General features: G+C 43.4%; 2 protein-coding genes across 6 annotated transcripts in view; one reads left to right on the forward strand and one right to left on the reverse strand.

Moving 5' to 3' along the window:
• The window catches only part of PolA2 (DNA polymerase alpha subunit B), a 70,980-nt gene extending 63,589 nt beyond the window's left edge, over positions 1-7,391 (forward strand). Inside the window, exon 17 of the mRNA XM_084602917.1 lies at positions 7,102-7,391. Coding sequence (XP_084459043.1) covers positions 7,102-7,254 — 153 coding nt within the window. The 3' untranslated portion in view covers positions 7,255-7,391. The remainder of the gene's footprint in view (positions 1-7,101) is intronic.
• Positions 7,392-9,852: 2,461 nt separating this feature from the next.
• LOC146193995 (uncharacterized) overlaps positions 9,853-17,956 on the reverse strand; it is a 31,745-nt gene continuing 23,641 nt past the window's right edge. For all 5 annotated transcript variants that reach the window (XM_084602920.1, XM_084602924.1, XM_084602921.1 and 2 more), the window contains one exon: positions 9,853-10,012. The gene's annotated coding sequence lies outside the window, so the exon portion shown is untranslated. The remainder of the gene's footprint in view (positions 10,013-17,956) is intronic.

Below are 17,956 nucleotides of genomic sequence, written 5' to 3' on the forward strand. Positions count from 1 at the left end.
CCCCAAAGGCGCGCGCATCTGCGGTGATCACTGCCGCGCGCCAGCACGTGACGTTTGCAAGCCATGTGCGTGAAGGAACGAGAGGGAACCAATGAAGTTGTGGTGTTCGGGAGAGGGGAAAAACGCGACAGAGCGAAGCGCAAGGGTGTGCCCATTCTTCTGCCTAGCTTTCTCCCCTTCCTGTCTCTTTCCCGATCTTCATTCGCAGCAGCATGCACTACGCATGCACAGACAAGCCAGCTCAGCCCATGGCAGACACTTTCTCCAGTGTGTGTTGTGAACACTCTGTGCGCAGTGGCTGACGTGCGATGCGCATCTCGTGTTGTCGTGCTAAACGTGCGTAAGCTATGGCGGCTGCGGACGCTAAGAAGCGGCAGTTAATTCTTAGTTCCGAATTTTTTTTTTTTTTTTTTTTTTTTTTGCGGGAGTCGTTCATCCTTGCCATCGTGCTCGTGCAGCGCAGCGTAAGCTATGGCGGCTGCAGACGTTAAGAAGCGGCAGTTTATTTTTTTTTACGAGAGTCGTTCATTCTTACATCTATGAATCAACGCAAGCATGCGGTCAGCTGTGATCATGACAGTGGCGCTTTTAGCATTGTTAGCTTCAAACATTTGCAGCTCTCACGCTTTCCAATGATTTTGTGACAGTGGACTATGCCTGCCCCAATCGCGGCATGATAAATCGAACCAGGCTTGTGCAATCAAGCCATTACGGGCACTCTGCCAAGTTCGCTCCCTGCCACCGCAGGATCTATCAAAAGTATAGTCAAAAGATAAACACAGCATGACGTTATCCCTGTGTAGCATCTTGGCGCGCTGCCAATAAATGAGCTATGGATGCGACGGTCGATACGGAGACGCACCATCGAACGCTTTTTTTTTCCAAAATTCTCAGGAACAAAAGTGGGGGGTGGGTTCATTATGCAAGTGGGTTGATTACGCGACATATGCAGTATCATTTTTCACGATCGCAAGTGGCGCCTCAAGCCAATTTTTGTATATAGAATTATCGATATATGGAATTATTTCGCAATCTCCTTCGAGTTCGATATATCTGGGCTCGATTGTACACACATTCCACAGCTACAAGTTTAACTTAATAGTAGAGCATGGTTGTAGGTCAGTGGGTGGGACACTGTAAGGAACAAAACCGCAGAAATGGCTGCCCTGTACGGTCATCTTGCCTCTGTCTTGTCGTTTCTACGATTTTGTTGCTTGTGAGGCTATAAGTGCATTGGTCAAGTGCTGTGCTTTGGCACCTTGGTAAGCATGTTCGTGGTCAGCATGACTTAGAACATAGTCATTGACTATGTTTTACGCCAAACCACCGCTTAAGCAAGTAAGCCTTAATGAGGCCACCTCTACATCAGTTTGTGCAGAGCAGTAACGAACAATATTAAGACATTGAAACTCATTAGTCGATTAATGCAGGTAGAAAATGTTGGGTGTGTTTTGATTAGCATGTTGAATATTATGCGAACCTGATGGCACAAAATGTTGCATTAATCCTTTTTTTCTTCCGATCTGCAGCGTTATTGGCGTTTCATTACAATAATGAAATGCAGAATGGACACACACAGTTTCCCCTGCGCTATGCAGTGAAGCATTCTCAAAGCACGACGGGGCTGTTTTGTAAAGACGCACCACTGATATTGCATGCCACTGCAAAAAGGGTAGCAGAGGCACTTACAATTTTGGAGCACCTTTTCAACACTAGCGTGCACAAAGTAAAGCGTTTGAAGAAAAACAGTCATTTCCACTTGGGTTCCATCTAAAATACGGACAAGTTGTTTATTAGATAAAATTACTGTGATGCAAATACTAGCCTTCAGCAGTTTCTTTTCAGGACCATTCAATAATTTAATACTTTGGAAAATTTAAATATTTTTTTCTGCTCCCTTGAAGATTGAACTAACGAATGTTTAGTGTATCTTGAGTCAGCTCACCATAACGAGCATTTCGAATTCTGTATTGTCCAAGGATTTGGCCAATAATAAACAATTTTGTTCGTTTGTTTATTATCGTTTAAATAAGATAGACACAGACGCCGGCTGTGTTAATATTAAATTTTGAGAAGTGCTTGGAATTTCCGGGACCATTCAAAAGCTGCTGAATATTTAAATATGCATTCAGAAGCCCTAGTTTTCATTCCACAATGTGTGAATCCTATTGCAACAGATATCTGTAATAGCGAGGCAATATCACCTATTTTGTAAGGAAAATTTCATTGACCGGTACCCTAGTTACGTGGTTGTTTTCTCCGGCAATTCAGTTATATCCCTGCCGCGGTGGCCGCTTTTCGATACAGGCAAAAAGCAAGGCACCCATGTACTGTGCGATATCAGTGCAAGTTAAAGAACTCCACATTGTTTAAATTACTTGAGCCCTCCACAATAGCATCTCTCTCATAGCCTTGCTGCTTTGGGACATTAAATTCCATAAGCCAACTAAACAAAACCAGTTCACTTATTGGGTCAACTCTGCAACATTTTCCGCCAACACTTTCCTAACTAGCATTAGCCCCAACTACAAATGAATGCATGTTGATGTGCAAACAGTGTGAAGTGGAACTCGAAAAACAGGCCTAGAGCTGCAGCTTAATGTGCATTTTCTGGATTGCCTTGGTTTCTTATGGAGTTCTGCTAAGGCATGCGTAAAATATGAAAATTTTTGCAAATAAAGGTTGAGCGTTCAAAATTAGAAACAACAAAATACAAGTGCACTTTTAATTGCAAATGAGGCCCCATAGCATTGGTACCACATGTTAAAAGTTAAATTCTGTGGGAGATTCCATGTAACCGATACTATCAGTCAACAGAAACTACCATGTAATGATATCCTGAATACCAGTGATTGCTTAAACAAGCAAGCAAGATGTAGAAGCATAAGCGTAATATACATGCCTTGAAAAATATTGAAAAATGTAAATATTCTTTTGAAAGATAAACTACCTTGATCACTCTTCTATCAGATATAAAGAAAATAGGAGGCTGAAATTATTAAAAAACACAGTTAAAGCACTAGTAGCGACTACGAGAGCTGCAAATCCAAGCCACTTTCAAGTGTGTGAAACACCAAATCTCGACATCACCCACAATCAAGCTCTGTGCTAGCCTTTAGGCCTATGCTTTTTGTCCCAAAGGCCACCTTTGCCATTTCACACGCCCACAAAGTAGCGATAAAAATGTTTTACTGCCAAAACCAAGCCCATTCACTGGACCTGTTCATAACTTTCAGTCCTGTTTTTGGGCCAAGCATGGCTTTGGCACAAATTTCATATTCAGGTTTGGTGGGCATAATTTTAAAGTTAACAAGGGTGGAAATTTGGGCTAGTCGGTATTGCTCCATGACGAAAACGAGATTGCAAACCAAGACAAGGAACAATTGAAGTAACACACACCACAAGCACTTGTGGTGTGTGTTACTCAGTTTGCGCTCTTTTTTGTCATGAGTTTTAAAGTGTACAGAATGTAAACATGTAGCCTATGTAATCTGTAATAAGTGCGCAGTTCAAATATATTTCAAATACATACTCAGGCATCAGTTGCTGAAAAAGATGCACCAGGTATCAAACTGTTGCAAAGTGGTGCATGCCAAGGTAATGAGATTAATTTTGCATAGTTGTGAACTGCAGAGTGTTTGAAATGAAGTTTACCTCACCTGGCATTAGTAGTAAGAAAATAAGGTTTTTGAAGAGTCTGTACCCATGCATAAGCCACTGTTTGAGGCCGGTGTCATTGTTTCTAGTCTACTGACTTTTTCCAGACTTTTTTTTTTTTTTTGCTTAATTCGGAAGCTCTATCTCCAAATTAATGAATACCCAGCTGTGAGCTGAGAAATACAGGAGAACAATCTAAAACAATTTTTCCATACCGTCTGTCTCCTTTTCTCGATAATATACGGCGTCTGCAAACATTGACATTGTGGACACGATGTGCAGTTAGCGTAATAACTCCGTGCAACCCTATGAATACGACTGCCGCGCCACCTAGGTTGCTTGCAGAACGTGTCATTAGCTAAGACGTGCAGGTTTTGTGTCAAACTATAATTTACCATACTAAGATAGCTTTAAATAAAATGAAAAAATTAAAGAGCACTGCTGTATCTGCATTACAGTAATGCGTAATTCACTTCTTGTTTACCCATTTTAGTGTTTGGTACTCTCAAACTGCGCGCCAATCCCTCCCTATGCCCGTTTTTGGCTCTACTTCCAGTTCCGTGATGTCACATCCTATGTGTCACATCAATTCACTCATTGTTTACCCATTTTAGTCTTTAGTACTTGCACGCCAATTCCTTCCTATCCCCTTTTTCGGCTCTACTTCCGGTCGCATGATGTCACATACTTGACGTCACTCTAATTGGCTGCCTTAATTAACTACTTTAGTCTTTGGTAATTTCTAATTGCGCGCCAATTCCTTCCTATGCCCGTTTTTTGGCTCGACTTCAGGTTGTGTGACGTCACATCCTTGATATCACCTTAACTGACTGATTTAAATAACTATTTTAGTATTTGATACATTCAAATATGGCGCCAAGCGATTGGCTAATGAGACCATTTTTGCCTTTACTTCTACATTTTCTGCCTCTAATTATTACCTAATTAACTCATTGGCCTATTTATTTTTTGGACACAGCATTGCATCGCCCTCTATCGATTGACACCACTCATTAAACTCTACCACTGCTCAATTACTCACAACGGCTACGGACACGATTTTGCGTGTTCTGTCTCTAATTAATTACCTAATTAACTTATTGGCCTAACTATTCTTTCGGACAACACATTACGTCACCCTCTATCGATTGACACCACTCATTAGCCTCTACCACTTTTCAACTACTCACAACTGCTGTAGACAACTTTTACATTTTTTGCCTGGTGTTAGTTACCTAATTAACTTATTGGCCTAATTATTTTTTCGGCAACAACATTATGTCACCCTCTATCGATTGACACCACTCGTTAACCTCTACCACTTCTCAATTACTCACAACTGCTGCGGACACGATTTTGCTGACGCGCTCTGCGGACAAGCTCTGCAGACAGAAAACTGTGAAAATAGTGAAGTAATGCTTTCGCAATAATAATTAAACTAAATGAACCAAATGAGATGTGCCACAGATACCAACAACCATTTTTGCCTGTAGGATCGTTGCCAATATCTGCACCGCTACAATTACAGCGGTGGCTTTTGTTGTATGATTTTCTGTTTTGAGTTCATTTTGAAAACAAATTAAGCAAGATGACAGAATTAACGTAGCTGTAATTTAATCAAAGAGAACAACAGGCAGGTTGCCTCAAGTTGATATGCACGCAAATAATTGTTGACACTGTGGCATAGTCATAAAATGCAGTAGAAGATTGTTTGTTCATAAAAAGCAGGTGTTACATAATTCATACAGGAGGAGGCCTCAGAGCTAAAGGCTGAATCGGAACCTCCTATGGTTGAATGTTAAATTTATGTGCAATAATATTAGAGGAGCAAACGCAGTCATCAATAGCACATCTCAGAGTAGTTGGCTCATCACACATTCACTGCAGACACTCCAAGCAGATACCATTTAATAGCAAAGCAAGGACACAGTATGATGCCATCATCCACTGAAACCTTACCTTCTTGACAAATATAAATTCCTTTTTAAACCGTGAATTTGCCCCGCGATACTGCCACTAAGTGGTGAGATCTACCAGTATAGGCCAATATTTTTAGTTTCCAGTACATAGTAGAGTGTGCCTTTAAAGAATCCATTTGAGTCATACTAAGCTCATTCCATTCTTGGGACTGTGTAGCTAACTTGCCGTTACTGCTGGAATGAAAGCTTTATACACGAGAATTTGTGACAAAATTGCTGTGTGACCAAGGCAAAGTTTTATTTGTTAAATCTCTAGCAGAAAAAGCACAAATAAGCCTAACTATGCTCTTCAATCCATGCTTCAATCTATCTTAAACGCTGAAAATCTGAGATTATTCTTAAAATTCTGCGGTCTCTTAATTTGTAACGTAAATTTTTTCGCATAATTATAGGCAGTATGCTTTAGCCAAATTCATTCGTAAACTTGGGATGCTATGCGCAAACAGCAGTTTGCCACAAAATTGGGACCACCTGAGAGCACTAGTAATGCAGAAGTGCAACAGTTAATTGCTGTCTTCAATGCTTCAGCTTCACACATCTTTGCACAGACAGTGCCTTGATGTCACATGGTCCAAAGTGACCCTGGGCAGGTTTAGAAGCTTCAATTGTGGTGGCGTCGACTAAGAGCATAGTCTCTATTTCATACATGCTGCACCATACTTGTCGGTACAAAATATGCCGTGTCCAGATTGACTGAATGGATTGTATACATGCTCTCCTTTTCGCCTTTTTTCACTGGCAGCTGCTTCATGCCTTAGAGCTCAGTCGCATGACTAATCCGGCATCTGCATCTTGGCCGCTGCCTGCACCGGCAATGTTGAAGTACAAAAGCATCATCAAACTGCGAAAAGTTTTGACAATAACCGAGTTACATTTAGAAAGACTCCCTAATGAGAGACTGACAGTGACGTGGCGACTACTATAAGCTTCTACTGCAGACGGAGTTAGTTGTCGCCCACAACTGAGTGAAGTTTTAGCAACTCTGAAGTGCTGCATGGCATTTGAATGTGGTTTTGCACTCGGTGTTTTGAGTGTCATTAGGTATTGCAAAACATGCTGAATTTTAATTTTATGTGGTCAGACTGGTTTCGTATCGAGGTTCTAAATGTGGGCATGTTGCGAGGGCCATTCTTATGTTCACTACTGAGTGTATTTATAGTGCATTTGCATGTCAAAAATGTTTATATTTTCACATATAACAATAACCTTTTGTTTGTTTCTGCGTCGAGATTGTAAACATACTTTTTGTGCAAGGAAAAACTTTCAATCAGCATTTTAACAGATTGATTTGGTATTCCTTCGTTGTGCCATATAATAGTATATTTGGCTGATGAACAGTGTTACTTATCTCGGAGCTTTTTTTTGTGTGTGTGCGCGAGCTATGTGAGTAAAAGAAAAATAGCAGTAAAAGAATCAGTTTGCCAAATCACAAAGCCAGTCATATATGGCCTTCCAATTGTTTCAGGACGTGGAGGGCTGTGTCTGTGTTAATCCCGAGCACCTGGCGAAAGGTGTGGTGGGCGGATGCTTTGGCCGCATTCTGGTACAACCAGTGGACCAAGACATGTACACAGGAAGCATGGCAGCAAGAACGACGGTGGAAGTGGTTCGGATATGAAGCTTCTATCATTTCATTCCCCTGCCGTTGTGTGTCATGCAGAGGAACTTGGAAAGAAAGAACTTGCGTTCTATATTTTGCAATTTTTTATATAATGTGGAGAAGAAATAAAGCCTTTCATGTGCTATTCCCATTAAGTGATTGTTAATTTCCACTAGCAGTCATATTTTCTTGCTTTGTCTATAGGGCTCTAGTGTCGACCTAGGGGAGCAAGTGGGATCACGCGACTACTCTTAATGCTGCTGGAGCTGATGCTCAATTAAATTTTTGAGCTTTAAAAGCTAATAGTTGTTTATTTCTATAGTTTTGATTGGTAATGAGTACCAGCATTGCACTTTTTGATCTCGCATCATTGCTGAGGTTGCTGAAGTTCATTTAAGCTGTTGCCATGGTCCGTTATTGCTCTGTACCAGGACGTACGCAACGGAACCCGGCGCAAGCCCCTATTGTTACTTGAAAAATAAGCTCACAGAAACTTCCGTATTCAAGATTTGAGTGAGCAAATAAGCGAATAGTCATTCTCATGAGTATGGCAGGCATTTCAGCGAGCAAGATTTCGTCCATGGAGTTGGCGCTAAACAGTTTGGTGAGTAGCGGCAGAAGGCACGACATCCGCGTTTTAATTTGCACTTATCACTTGTGAAGCTAATGACCTATTGCTGGCAGGATGGAAAAGATGCTGGCTTCTTCACATAGCAGTACGCTCCCAGGGCAAGGAATTATGAGGAAGCCAGGTCTGATTCTTCTGAATGAAGGCGTTGACACGGAAATTTCACTGAAGTGAACTGAAGAATTCTGCTGCCATGGGTATGAATGACGAGTTGTCTCAGGCAGTGTCTGCAGTGGTGTAGTAATTTCAAATGACAGAGTATGTGAATAAATGAGGGATAGGACATTACATGTTACGATATGCTGAGGTATGCATCAACAAAACTACTTTCTGTGGGGAAAACAAATATCTGCCTGAACCAAGAGTACCAATTATGGTAGCCATTGAGCAAGGTTTTGCTGCATGGAATGCACTATTTCACACTTGTTATACAAATTAATCCAAGTCTTCTCCATTGTGCAACTTGTCTGCCCTCCTATGTTCAAGGGAGCAGGTGAATAGTGCCGCTTCCGCCTGTGCTATTCGAAGGTGCTCAGCATCTGTCAGGCACCTGACAGCTCTGCTGCTCTTGCAGAGAAATCTTATTACCTGCATTCAGTGATCGCTTACCTGTAACTGGTTGTGTGACAGCTTCAGTTTTTCTCTATAAAAGCAACAGCAATGCTGCAGCCGGTTTGAGCAGTCGTCGCAGTAGTTATTACTCTCCAACTTCGACAACCCGCTGATTCGGTGAAGTGCTTTCTTGCCGAATGAGCGAGTCTAATACCTCCAATTAAGCTTATACAGGCCCAGACTGAGGTGTGCATTAAATAAATAAATGAATGTACTAATACACACACCTAAACTGCTCAGGAAAGCAGCCTACAGCAGCAGTTTAACACGCATTATCCCAGTTAGTCATGCAGGCACTTCCAAGAGGTGGCACCACGGTATGTCCTTGTGCCCAGTACCCAAACACAGTGCTTGAAGCCTCGTCCTAATCTGCTGAAATAGCACATGAATCGGATATTTTAGTTTAAGCATATACATAGTATGTTGTAGTTCAAGGTACACATGGTTCATGAACTACACTTTATTTAAATTATCAGCCCTGTGGTCTGCTTCATGTTCTTGTGTTGCTTTTTTACAAGGTAAGCGTGCATATTGAAGATGCATGGAAGTAAAGTAATGCTGCAAAAGAACAACTGCATCTCTAGATGCACTGAGCACAGGGCCCTTATCACTGGATGGGGACTGGCCCTCAGCTTACATATCAGCAATCGTCTCCTCGAGGCTCTCCTCACGACATGTGGTCACATTTGCATCCACCTCCTAATCCTGTCGCAAGAAAGGGGCAGAGGATGCAACTCGACTTACTATGGCATCGGCTTCAGTGTCGTCAATTAGTACTTGGGGTCAAGAGTAACAAAGTGTTGGTTCATGTGGTTCAAAGCCTGCATGGCACCTTTCACAGTCGCCTGCACTTGCTCCCATATGTGTACAGGCAATAGCAAGTCGGCAAAGTCCTCGACGTTCCTTCTGCTCTGGCCCCCTCCTTCTACTCTTACTCCCTCTCATTGTACCCTCTCCTTGGCATCCTTACCCCAATCATTGGCTTTTCCACATTTGAAGAAAACTTTGCCCTGGTCCGGGTGTCAAACCTGGGATGAGCATATGCGCAGGCTCTACCAACTGCAAGCTATCATGGTTAGCTTAGCACACACCACAGCAGGGAGCTGTTCTGGTGCTGTGACATGGATCAGGTACTTGTCGTAGTTTTGGCCGATGCGATGATACAGAATTTTCATACAGCCATGGCTAAGAACTGTGGCAACTGAGAAGAAAATGTGGAAAGCAGCACAGAGTAATATGACAAGTTGTAACCTATCTGCAAGATTTATACATTACTACAATTGCAGGATTACAATTCTTAGATGCAGAGCAATTAAACCAGTATGCCTTTGTTGCTGGGCCTACCAACATAATCAACATGACCAGGGATGATGGGGTAATCCACTTTAATGCAGCATAAATGCAACAGATGTCGTTAACAAATAGCGAGGATGAAGACTCAAATTTGTCAGACCATATGCACTGGTGTAAGAGAGAAGTTCTTCAATCTTGTTCTCCAATAAGGCCCCGTCATCAAGACAGTCAGAGTAACTGTGGCTGCACATACAAAAAAACAAAACAAAAAAAAAAAGTGGCAAACACAATTGGTCTCAAATGATCTTTTAGAATATTTCAAAACAGCCTATGCTAGGAACTTGTGTCCAGAATCTTTATTCCCAAAACTACATGCCAACATGGAATCGCGCAGCATTGTGCTCACGCAAGAACTGAACATGTACAGGACCGTCCACGTCTAGATATAACAAGGTCAGCTCTTTAAAAGCACCACTGCGCCCAACCAGGCAACGCAACACAATAAAGTTAGGTGCCAGGCCGTGCGAAGTCCCACCTCATGGTACCTCTGTGCTTGTATCGCTTTGCTTTCCGTTTCCTTGGCACTACAGTGAAATACCACTTGAACGAACGTCACTTAAACGAAGTATTGTTGTACAAACTTTATTAAATTCCCCCGCCAAAGCTCCATTGAATGCTATGCAAACGCCCTTCATTTTAACGAAACTAAATTGTTGCTCATTTCGGTTCTACGAACATTTTCTATAGCGTCATTCTGTGTCTCCCACGTCACAGTGAGTATTTCAACCAAAACAATGTGCACTTTTTTGCTGAGCATTTGTATGTTGAGAAATATATTTTATTAGCGCGTGACGAAAACTGGCAGTCATTTAGCTCTAAGTTGAACTGGCTACCTAAACAAGCTTGTATCCAGCGGACTCACCAGCTAGCTTTGCATGCTTAATGGGATCCAGTCATTGCCACAACTTCAGCCCTACAAAGCCTCTTAGCTTCAAGAAAGGTGTACGTATGCATGCTGGTTAATCATGATCCGCTGAAAGAATGATCTGCTTGGAGGAAATGAATGCCTCTGCTGCCCAGCAGACCGCTGTGCCGGACGTGGTTTACAGGAGCTTGCACACAGTGACTTTGGCAAAGACCACTGCAGTCCTAAGTTTAAAAGTGCTGCAAAAGGCTACTGCATTAAGAGTATAATATTTACCGCAAAATGGCTTCTTGGTGTTAATGGAAACACGTTTCCACGCACTTATTTCAGTTCAGCGAATTTTCACTTCGACAAACATTTTCCTAAGGTCCCTTGAAGTTTGTTCAAGTGAAGTTTCACTGTATGCGTTACTTAATTTCGAGCTTTGTTAACTATACTATGATGTTGAAATGTCAGCAGTACTGTCTCTTGAATTTGAATTCTTGATTCTATTTCCTTGTTTTCGGCTGAACCGCAACTTGTGTACATGCCCCCCTCCGCTACATAATGCCTCCGGACCTTTAAGGGACAAATAAATGAAATGAAATCAAATAGCACCAAATATGTTAGCACAAAAATATTTTAACTATTCTCCGACCAACCAATCGCCTTACGAACGCGCTCCCGTGTGTGAATTCTTCTGGTTTTCTTTTTCCTTGTTGGCTGACAACGGAGTGTATGAGACATTTACTGTCACAGCCGTGGCGTGGCCTCGTCCACGCGGACGCAGGGGTCGCTGCCTGGAGCTTTGTTGGGTTCGCTCGCCAATTTGCAGTTTTACTGCTAAAAAATGTGGTCACTAATTGTATTTGTGTTTGGTGCATCATAGCCGCAGTTGCTTTTGCGCCATTAAACCTCATATGACTAACTACTTGTATGTCTTGCATGTCCCAAACCAATGTCATGCTGGAGGAACAATGAGTGCTTGTCTAGCATCAGATGGGATGCTTGGTTTTACTGTTGGCACTCACGGCACTGTGTGTGCGAGGTATGCATAGATTAAGAAGGAACACTAAATGGCAACTGCGTGAGATACTTTTTGACAGTGTCCAAGTACCAATAATGAATTTGGTTTGATAATGACGCGTGTACAAATCTGCACGAACATAACGGTTGCACATGGTGACTGAAAATTTTTGGCCGAGTGAAAAATCTAGTGCTTCTGAGAAGATTGAGTGTTCCCCATAGAAGTGGCTGGAATGACCATTTTCCAATAATGCGCCCCCATAGTGGCACCCCACACATGCAACTCTCCTGTACCACAAGGCCAGAGCCATATGCAGCGCCATGTTCTACAACTTACTTATAGCTTCTTCGCTCATACTCAACAAAAGAGGCAGCCTTTATCAAGCAGCCATTCATATCCAAGCCCGGTGCAGGGACTATAAGAATTAGTTACAGTAGACATGAAATACACTGCATCTTCAATGTTAGGAACATGCAGGTGAAATGATCATGCAGCTATACATTTCAGACTAAGGTACACAAGCCGAGTGTACCTTTCAAATGCCAGCACTGGATGAATTGTACCAGCTGTCCTAATCTTTGGAAAAGACATGAAAGTGCAGCAGCAACCAGATGACATGCATGCATGGCATATCCCCAGGTGGCACAGACCATCACCCAATATTGGTACTGTGTTACCAGTGCACTGGACCTATGTTGGGCCAGACACTGCCAATACAACACCAGTATTGGGCCAATAGTGGTGCAGCCTGGATCTGCAGATCTGTCACAGGCCCAAAGCAGCTGCAATGACTGAGCAGTCTGCACGAACAACACTTTAAAGCTGTAGATTTAGACACACAACACATGAGACTAAGGTTAAACCAGGCGTGTGGAAGAAAATTGAGCAACGCAAGATTTACAACTATAAATGCCTGCACGTGCACGTACACATGCTTGCATACTGATGATCCTTGTACACAGGCTTGTTCTTAGAATTATCCCTGCCACTCTAGAGTTTCAGTTGGTGTAACTACAAACACATCTTGTTGATGTTTCTTAAAACAAATCTTCGACACAACAATACCCACTGCAGGGCAAAGTCCTCTCTCATATTCCTGCAATGAACCCGGTCCTGTGCTAGCTGCATCCACTTGACCCCTACAAACTTCTGAGCCTCATCCGCACGCCTAATTTTCTGCCACCCCCTGCTACGCTTTCCTTTCCTTGGAATCCAATTAGTTACCCATAGTGACCACTGGTTATCCTCGTTTTGCACTACATGTCCTGCCCATTTCTTGTTCTTGATTTCAAATAGAATGTCATTAACTCGAGTTATTCCTCTGACACACTTTGCACGCTAATCTCTATGCCTACCATTTTCTGTTTCATAGCTATGTGTTGTGCAACTTAAGTATAGAACCATTTTCATTATTTTATTAGCCTCCATGTTTCAGCCCCATAAGTGAGTACAGTTAATATGCAACTGCTGTATACTTTCTTCTTGAGCAATACCGGTAAGCTGCTAATCTACGAGTACTTGCCAAATGCGTTCCATCCCAATCTTATTCTCCTAGTTAATTGATCTGCAGTTAGTCCTAGTCCTAAGCAGACATATCTTCACCTACCACTTCCAGTGCTTCACTACATATTGTAAACTGCTGTTCCTTGGCCAAACACAGATGGCCAAGTCTAAACGTTGATCTGAAGAAATATAAAGATATGCACAACAGTCTTGGAAGGGAACAACAGTTTACAATGAGCAGCACAGCTTTGGAAGTGGTAAGAAAACATGTCAATTTATTTATTTATTCAAAATACCTTACAGGGTCCAGAAGGGCATTGAGTAAGGGGGGCAAAAAAACGATGTTATGGCAGGTAGTGACCACAGAAGAGGACCATGAGTGTGATATGACTAGAGCAATGGGATGGAGTGCATTTGGCAGGTACTCAGATCATGAATGGCAGTTTACCAGTACTCCTCAAGTGTAAAGTGCAGATGTATATTATCAGAACTTACCTGTGGGGCAGGAACGTGGCTGCTAACGAAAAAGAACTCTGTGTGATGCAATGAGCTAAGGAAAGGAAAACATTGGCAGGAAGGAGATCCCATACTTTCCCTTATTATTGTGAAAACACAGGAAGACCACAGAGTGTCAAAGAATAAATGGTAATTAATGATGCAATTTAAATCAAGAAAACATGGGTGGGACATGCAATGCAATGGCTCTCTGTGCCAGAGAGAACGAAAAAGACATGCACTCGTCGCAGGCTGCGTATGGCAATTTGTTCGACACTGCTGCAATACGCAGAGCTAGCCAGGTAAAAGTATATATTTGCAAAATGAAGTTTTCCGAACATGTTAGGTTTTTATATCTGTACTTTATTCCTCTCTCACAACACCTCACTGAAGGCCCGTACAGTATACACATAAATAAGCAATAAACCATTACAGCTACATTTTCTGCCAGACTACATCAGTAACAGGATACTTTGAGCTGCACAAACTCTAATGCATTCAGCACAGAAACTAGGACACAAGTTGCAGTCATCTGTCGATGGCCTCTAACAATGCAGGTATTGACTTAAGAGTTAGTGGCTGCCATGAGCGCAATTTTTTTTCAGTATTGGAATGGGGTGTGCTGTCTGCTGCTGGAAGAGCCAGCCAGAAAAGTGGTGAAAATGAATTGGTACGGTTCCTTTACTTCTCAATTCATGTTTTCTCTCTAACGGGCTTGCCATGTCCTGGAATTTAACAAGATATGTTGCTGCCCTATACTGGCAACAACCTTTCCTGCCGCCTTGCATCTATGCGTGAGCTGCTCTGCCCTCAACATTTTCACTAGTCTGCATTGGAATCTCTTACGCGGAGGCAACATGCAGGGTACCGGAGCTCAGTGCAGTTTTTCTACCTCTCGGGCAGAAGGCCACGAAACACACATACAGCAACTACTATACTTGTATACAAACTATCTGATGATATGTTACATTATTATGAAACCAAATCGCAGGTGCTCAACACTATCCATGCAGCATGGGATGCTTTAGCATAAGTAACCCCACTGTGAGATGCTAACTCAGGCAATGGTATCAACTCTCTCTTGGGCTACATGCGACCACATACCATGCAAACAAACCAGGAGGCCATCTAGAAAGTTGTGGTAAAAGACATTTGCAGTTTTAAATGTTTCTCGAGGATGTGTCGCCTCCGTCACCTGGTTTCATTCTAAGCCAGTCCTAGCGCTGATTCCCCTTCATGCTTGCTTCTGCCTTTAGACTGGTGAGAGCTCACAGCTGATGCAGCTTGCTACCTTCAGTGTCTTCCTCTGACTCGCTGTCTTCACAGTGTGCTAGACGATGGGAACGCCAGCAAGCCGCTGCTGCTTCCTCCAAAGCTGCTGAAGCACAGCCCTCGGAACATGGTGACTCGCTTCACTGCCGACCGAAGGGACCCAGCAATTTCATTACTAATCTTTCAATAAAATTTCGGTTGGACCTAGTTGATTCACAATTTTCCTAAGGCAATTAATGAGTGCAAACACTAAGCGATCTACGGTGAAGAGACAAGGAGACAAGGACAGGCGCTACCCTTGTCTCTTCTCCGCCAAGTCTCTCTCTTTCGGGGTGCTAGTATAAACTAACATTGTGAACTGACTGGACACAAGTGCTACTGCTTCAAAGAAAGAACTCAGTAAAAGTTTGGCTGCTTCAAGTAGAATTTTTTGAATAGAAAAAATAATTTTTAAGCTCAAATTAACTGTCTTTAACTATATAACAAAACACAATGTGTCGCTTAATCAGGACTTGTCCTCCACATGGTTTGGGTGGTGCTGGACTTAGATTCATGGCCCCTAAATGTACTTGTCTAAATAGCACTGCCATTTTTAGCTATACAGCGTCTTGCACCTAAGATAGAGAAACAAACTTTTATTGGAAGCAGGTACGAAATATTCGCTCTAGGTGGGCGGCCTCCTCAGTCCGGGAAGCCGTGGACCCGAACAATCTCTCCAGTGCAGTCAGAACTATGCTGGTCATCCAGGCTGGGGCTTGACAGCTGGGTCTCCCACTGCTCGTATGTTAGGTCCCTGGTGATTATGGTACAATGTGGTCCCTTGCATCCCCACACTATACGTTGCATGGTGTTTGGCACATTACATAATGTCTGTGTAGTAAGGTGCCGTGAACGTGACTGTTGGTTTTCATTTTTCAGAGGGTGACAGCTTCTTCTCTGGTTAGTTTCTAGTGAGGTGGGGACTATTTTCTTCTGTCAAATCTGTAATGCAGGAGGATGTCAGTCTACTTGTTGGGTACATCCTGGGTTCTCTGGAATAAGTGGTGCCCAGTTAGCCTATCTCGGGCTGAGGCGTTGGTGGCCTCGTTTCCTTCCAGGAGGGTGTGTCCCAGAGTATGTACTATGATGTAATCGTCTGGGAGGGGTCGTGCTGTGGTGTTCTCTTTCGGTAATCCCTGCATGCAGACTGCGAAACACTGAGTATTATGGCATAATCGTTGCATGTCGAGAAGGCAAAGGCAATTGCGCCCTCTTCTGCTACGTCAGTGTCATTTGATTAAATAGTTGCAGATGTCTTTTCTGTGAGTGTTGAATCCATGACGCCGATGGAGTGGGCTTGCCTTCCCAGGTATCTTGCTGCGTCAGTGTATCTGGTTTCCAGATTTGTTCAGTGCACTTCGCTAAGGGCCCGAACTCTTTCCAGGTGCCGGTCTTTGTGGTTTGTAGGATGCACATTTTGCAGGGTGAGGGCTACGGTGATATATGAGCTGATCTTTTGAGAGAAGAGCTGCTTCCTGTACTTTGGTTCAAAACCTAAGAGTGTTGGAAATTTTTAAAAAACTTTATTTGGTGTGGTTTGGATTACAGGGTTTAACATCCCAAAGTGAATCAGGCTACGAGAGGCACCGTAGAGGAGGGCTCCGAAAATTTCGACCACCTAGGGTTCTTTAATGTGCAATGACATCGCACAGCACACGGACACCTAGCTTTTCGCCCTCCATCGAAAAGCAGCCGCTGTGGCCGAGATTCGATCCCGCATCTTTGCGCACAGTAGTCGAGCGCCCTAACCACTGCACCCCCATGGCGGGGCAAAGAATTATTTGATTAAAAGACCTTCTTGTATAGTACAGCATTTCCACATGTGGATTGCATCTGAATACCGCTAAGATGTGTTGCCTAACAGGCTGATTAGCTATAACTACTAATTAACTTCTGAACTAATATTGATAGATTCTATATGCATTGAGAGGATTGCAGCCCAGCATAACTAGTGTCCATATCAGTTTTTAGGTTTTAGAAACTCAGGCGAGATTGAAACTACCGAGTGGCCGGAGGCAGTGCTAGCCACGCCTCCGAAAGCAGATTGCATACCTGCAATATGATCACTCATTCTCTGCTCCCATAAGAGTGCTTGGAAAAGGGACCATGGAATAAACACCCTGTTATGTGATGCACACAAGTAGGCGTACCTAGCACTGCCTTTGGATGTTCAGTTTTGATTTCATCTGTGTGTGGCCCCACTCGCACTGCAGCAAAGACAAGTATACCATTTTCTAAACTATCAATATTGTAACCCGCGCTAACCGTGTCAGCTCTGGAGGGAGAAGAAGACGAAGTTCTGCGGAGTGCGCGTGGTTCTGGGACGCCGCTGCTTTTGCCTGGTAAAGCGCCTGCTCTCTGCCTCCTGTGCCTCAACCCCGTCCTTTGACTCTGTCCTTCTGGACTGCCGTCCGGGTAACGAGAGAACCCGTGACATTCTGGTGGAGACGCAGGGTAAATGCATCACAGCCCCTCAAAACCCGCTACTCTGAGTTCGCCCCCAAGTCTCAGCCGCCGCCCCTTCGACGAGGAGGCCGAGATACGTGCCAGTCGGCGACTTCAAGGGCTCGCCCCTGAATTTGGTCTGTTGCCGAACTCAGGCTCTTCACTACTTACAATGGCCCGGAGTACCACGACCCAATGTCAACAGACGGACTCGTTTCTTGCACCGTCCGTGGTGTACCTACCGATGGCTCCTCGAGCGGCTGCCACGTTTCATGGCGATGCCTCCGAAGATGTGGAGGATTGGCTGGAGCAGTACGAACGTGTGGCCCGCCACAATGGCTGGAATGCTGAAAACTGTCTTCAGAATTTGTATTTCTGCCTGGACAGTACGGCTCGGCACTGGTTCGAAAACCACGAGGCCTCCCTTACATCCTGGGACATCTGTAAGGAAGAGCTGCGACGGACGTTCGCCAATCAGTATCGGCGACAGCGAGCAGAAGAC

The sequence above is a fragment of the Amblyomma maculatum genome, chromosome 4, assembly GCF_055883805.1.
Source record: "Amblyomma maculatum isolate TAMU_Amacu chromosome 4, ASM5588380v1, whole genome shotgun sequence".
Taxonomy (NCBI): domain Eukaryota; kingdom Metazoa; phylum Arthropoda; class Arachnida; order Ixodida; family Ixodidae; genus Amblyomma; species Amblyomma maculatum.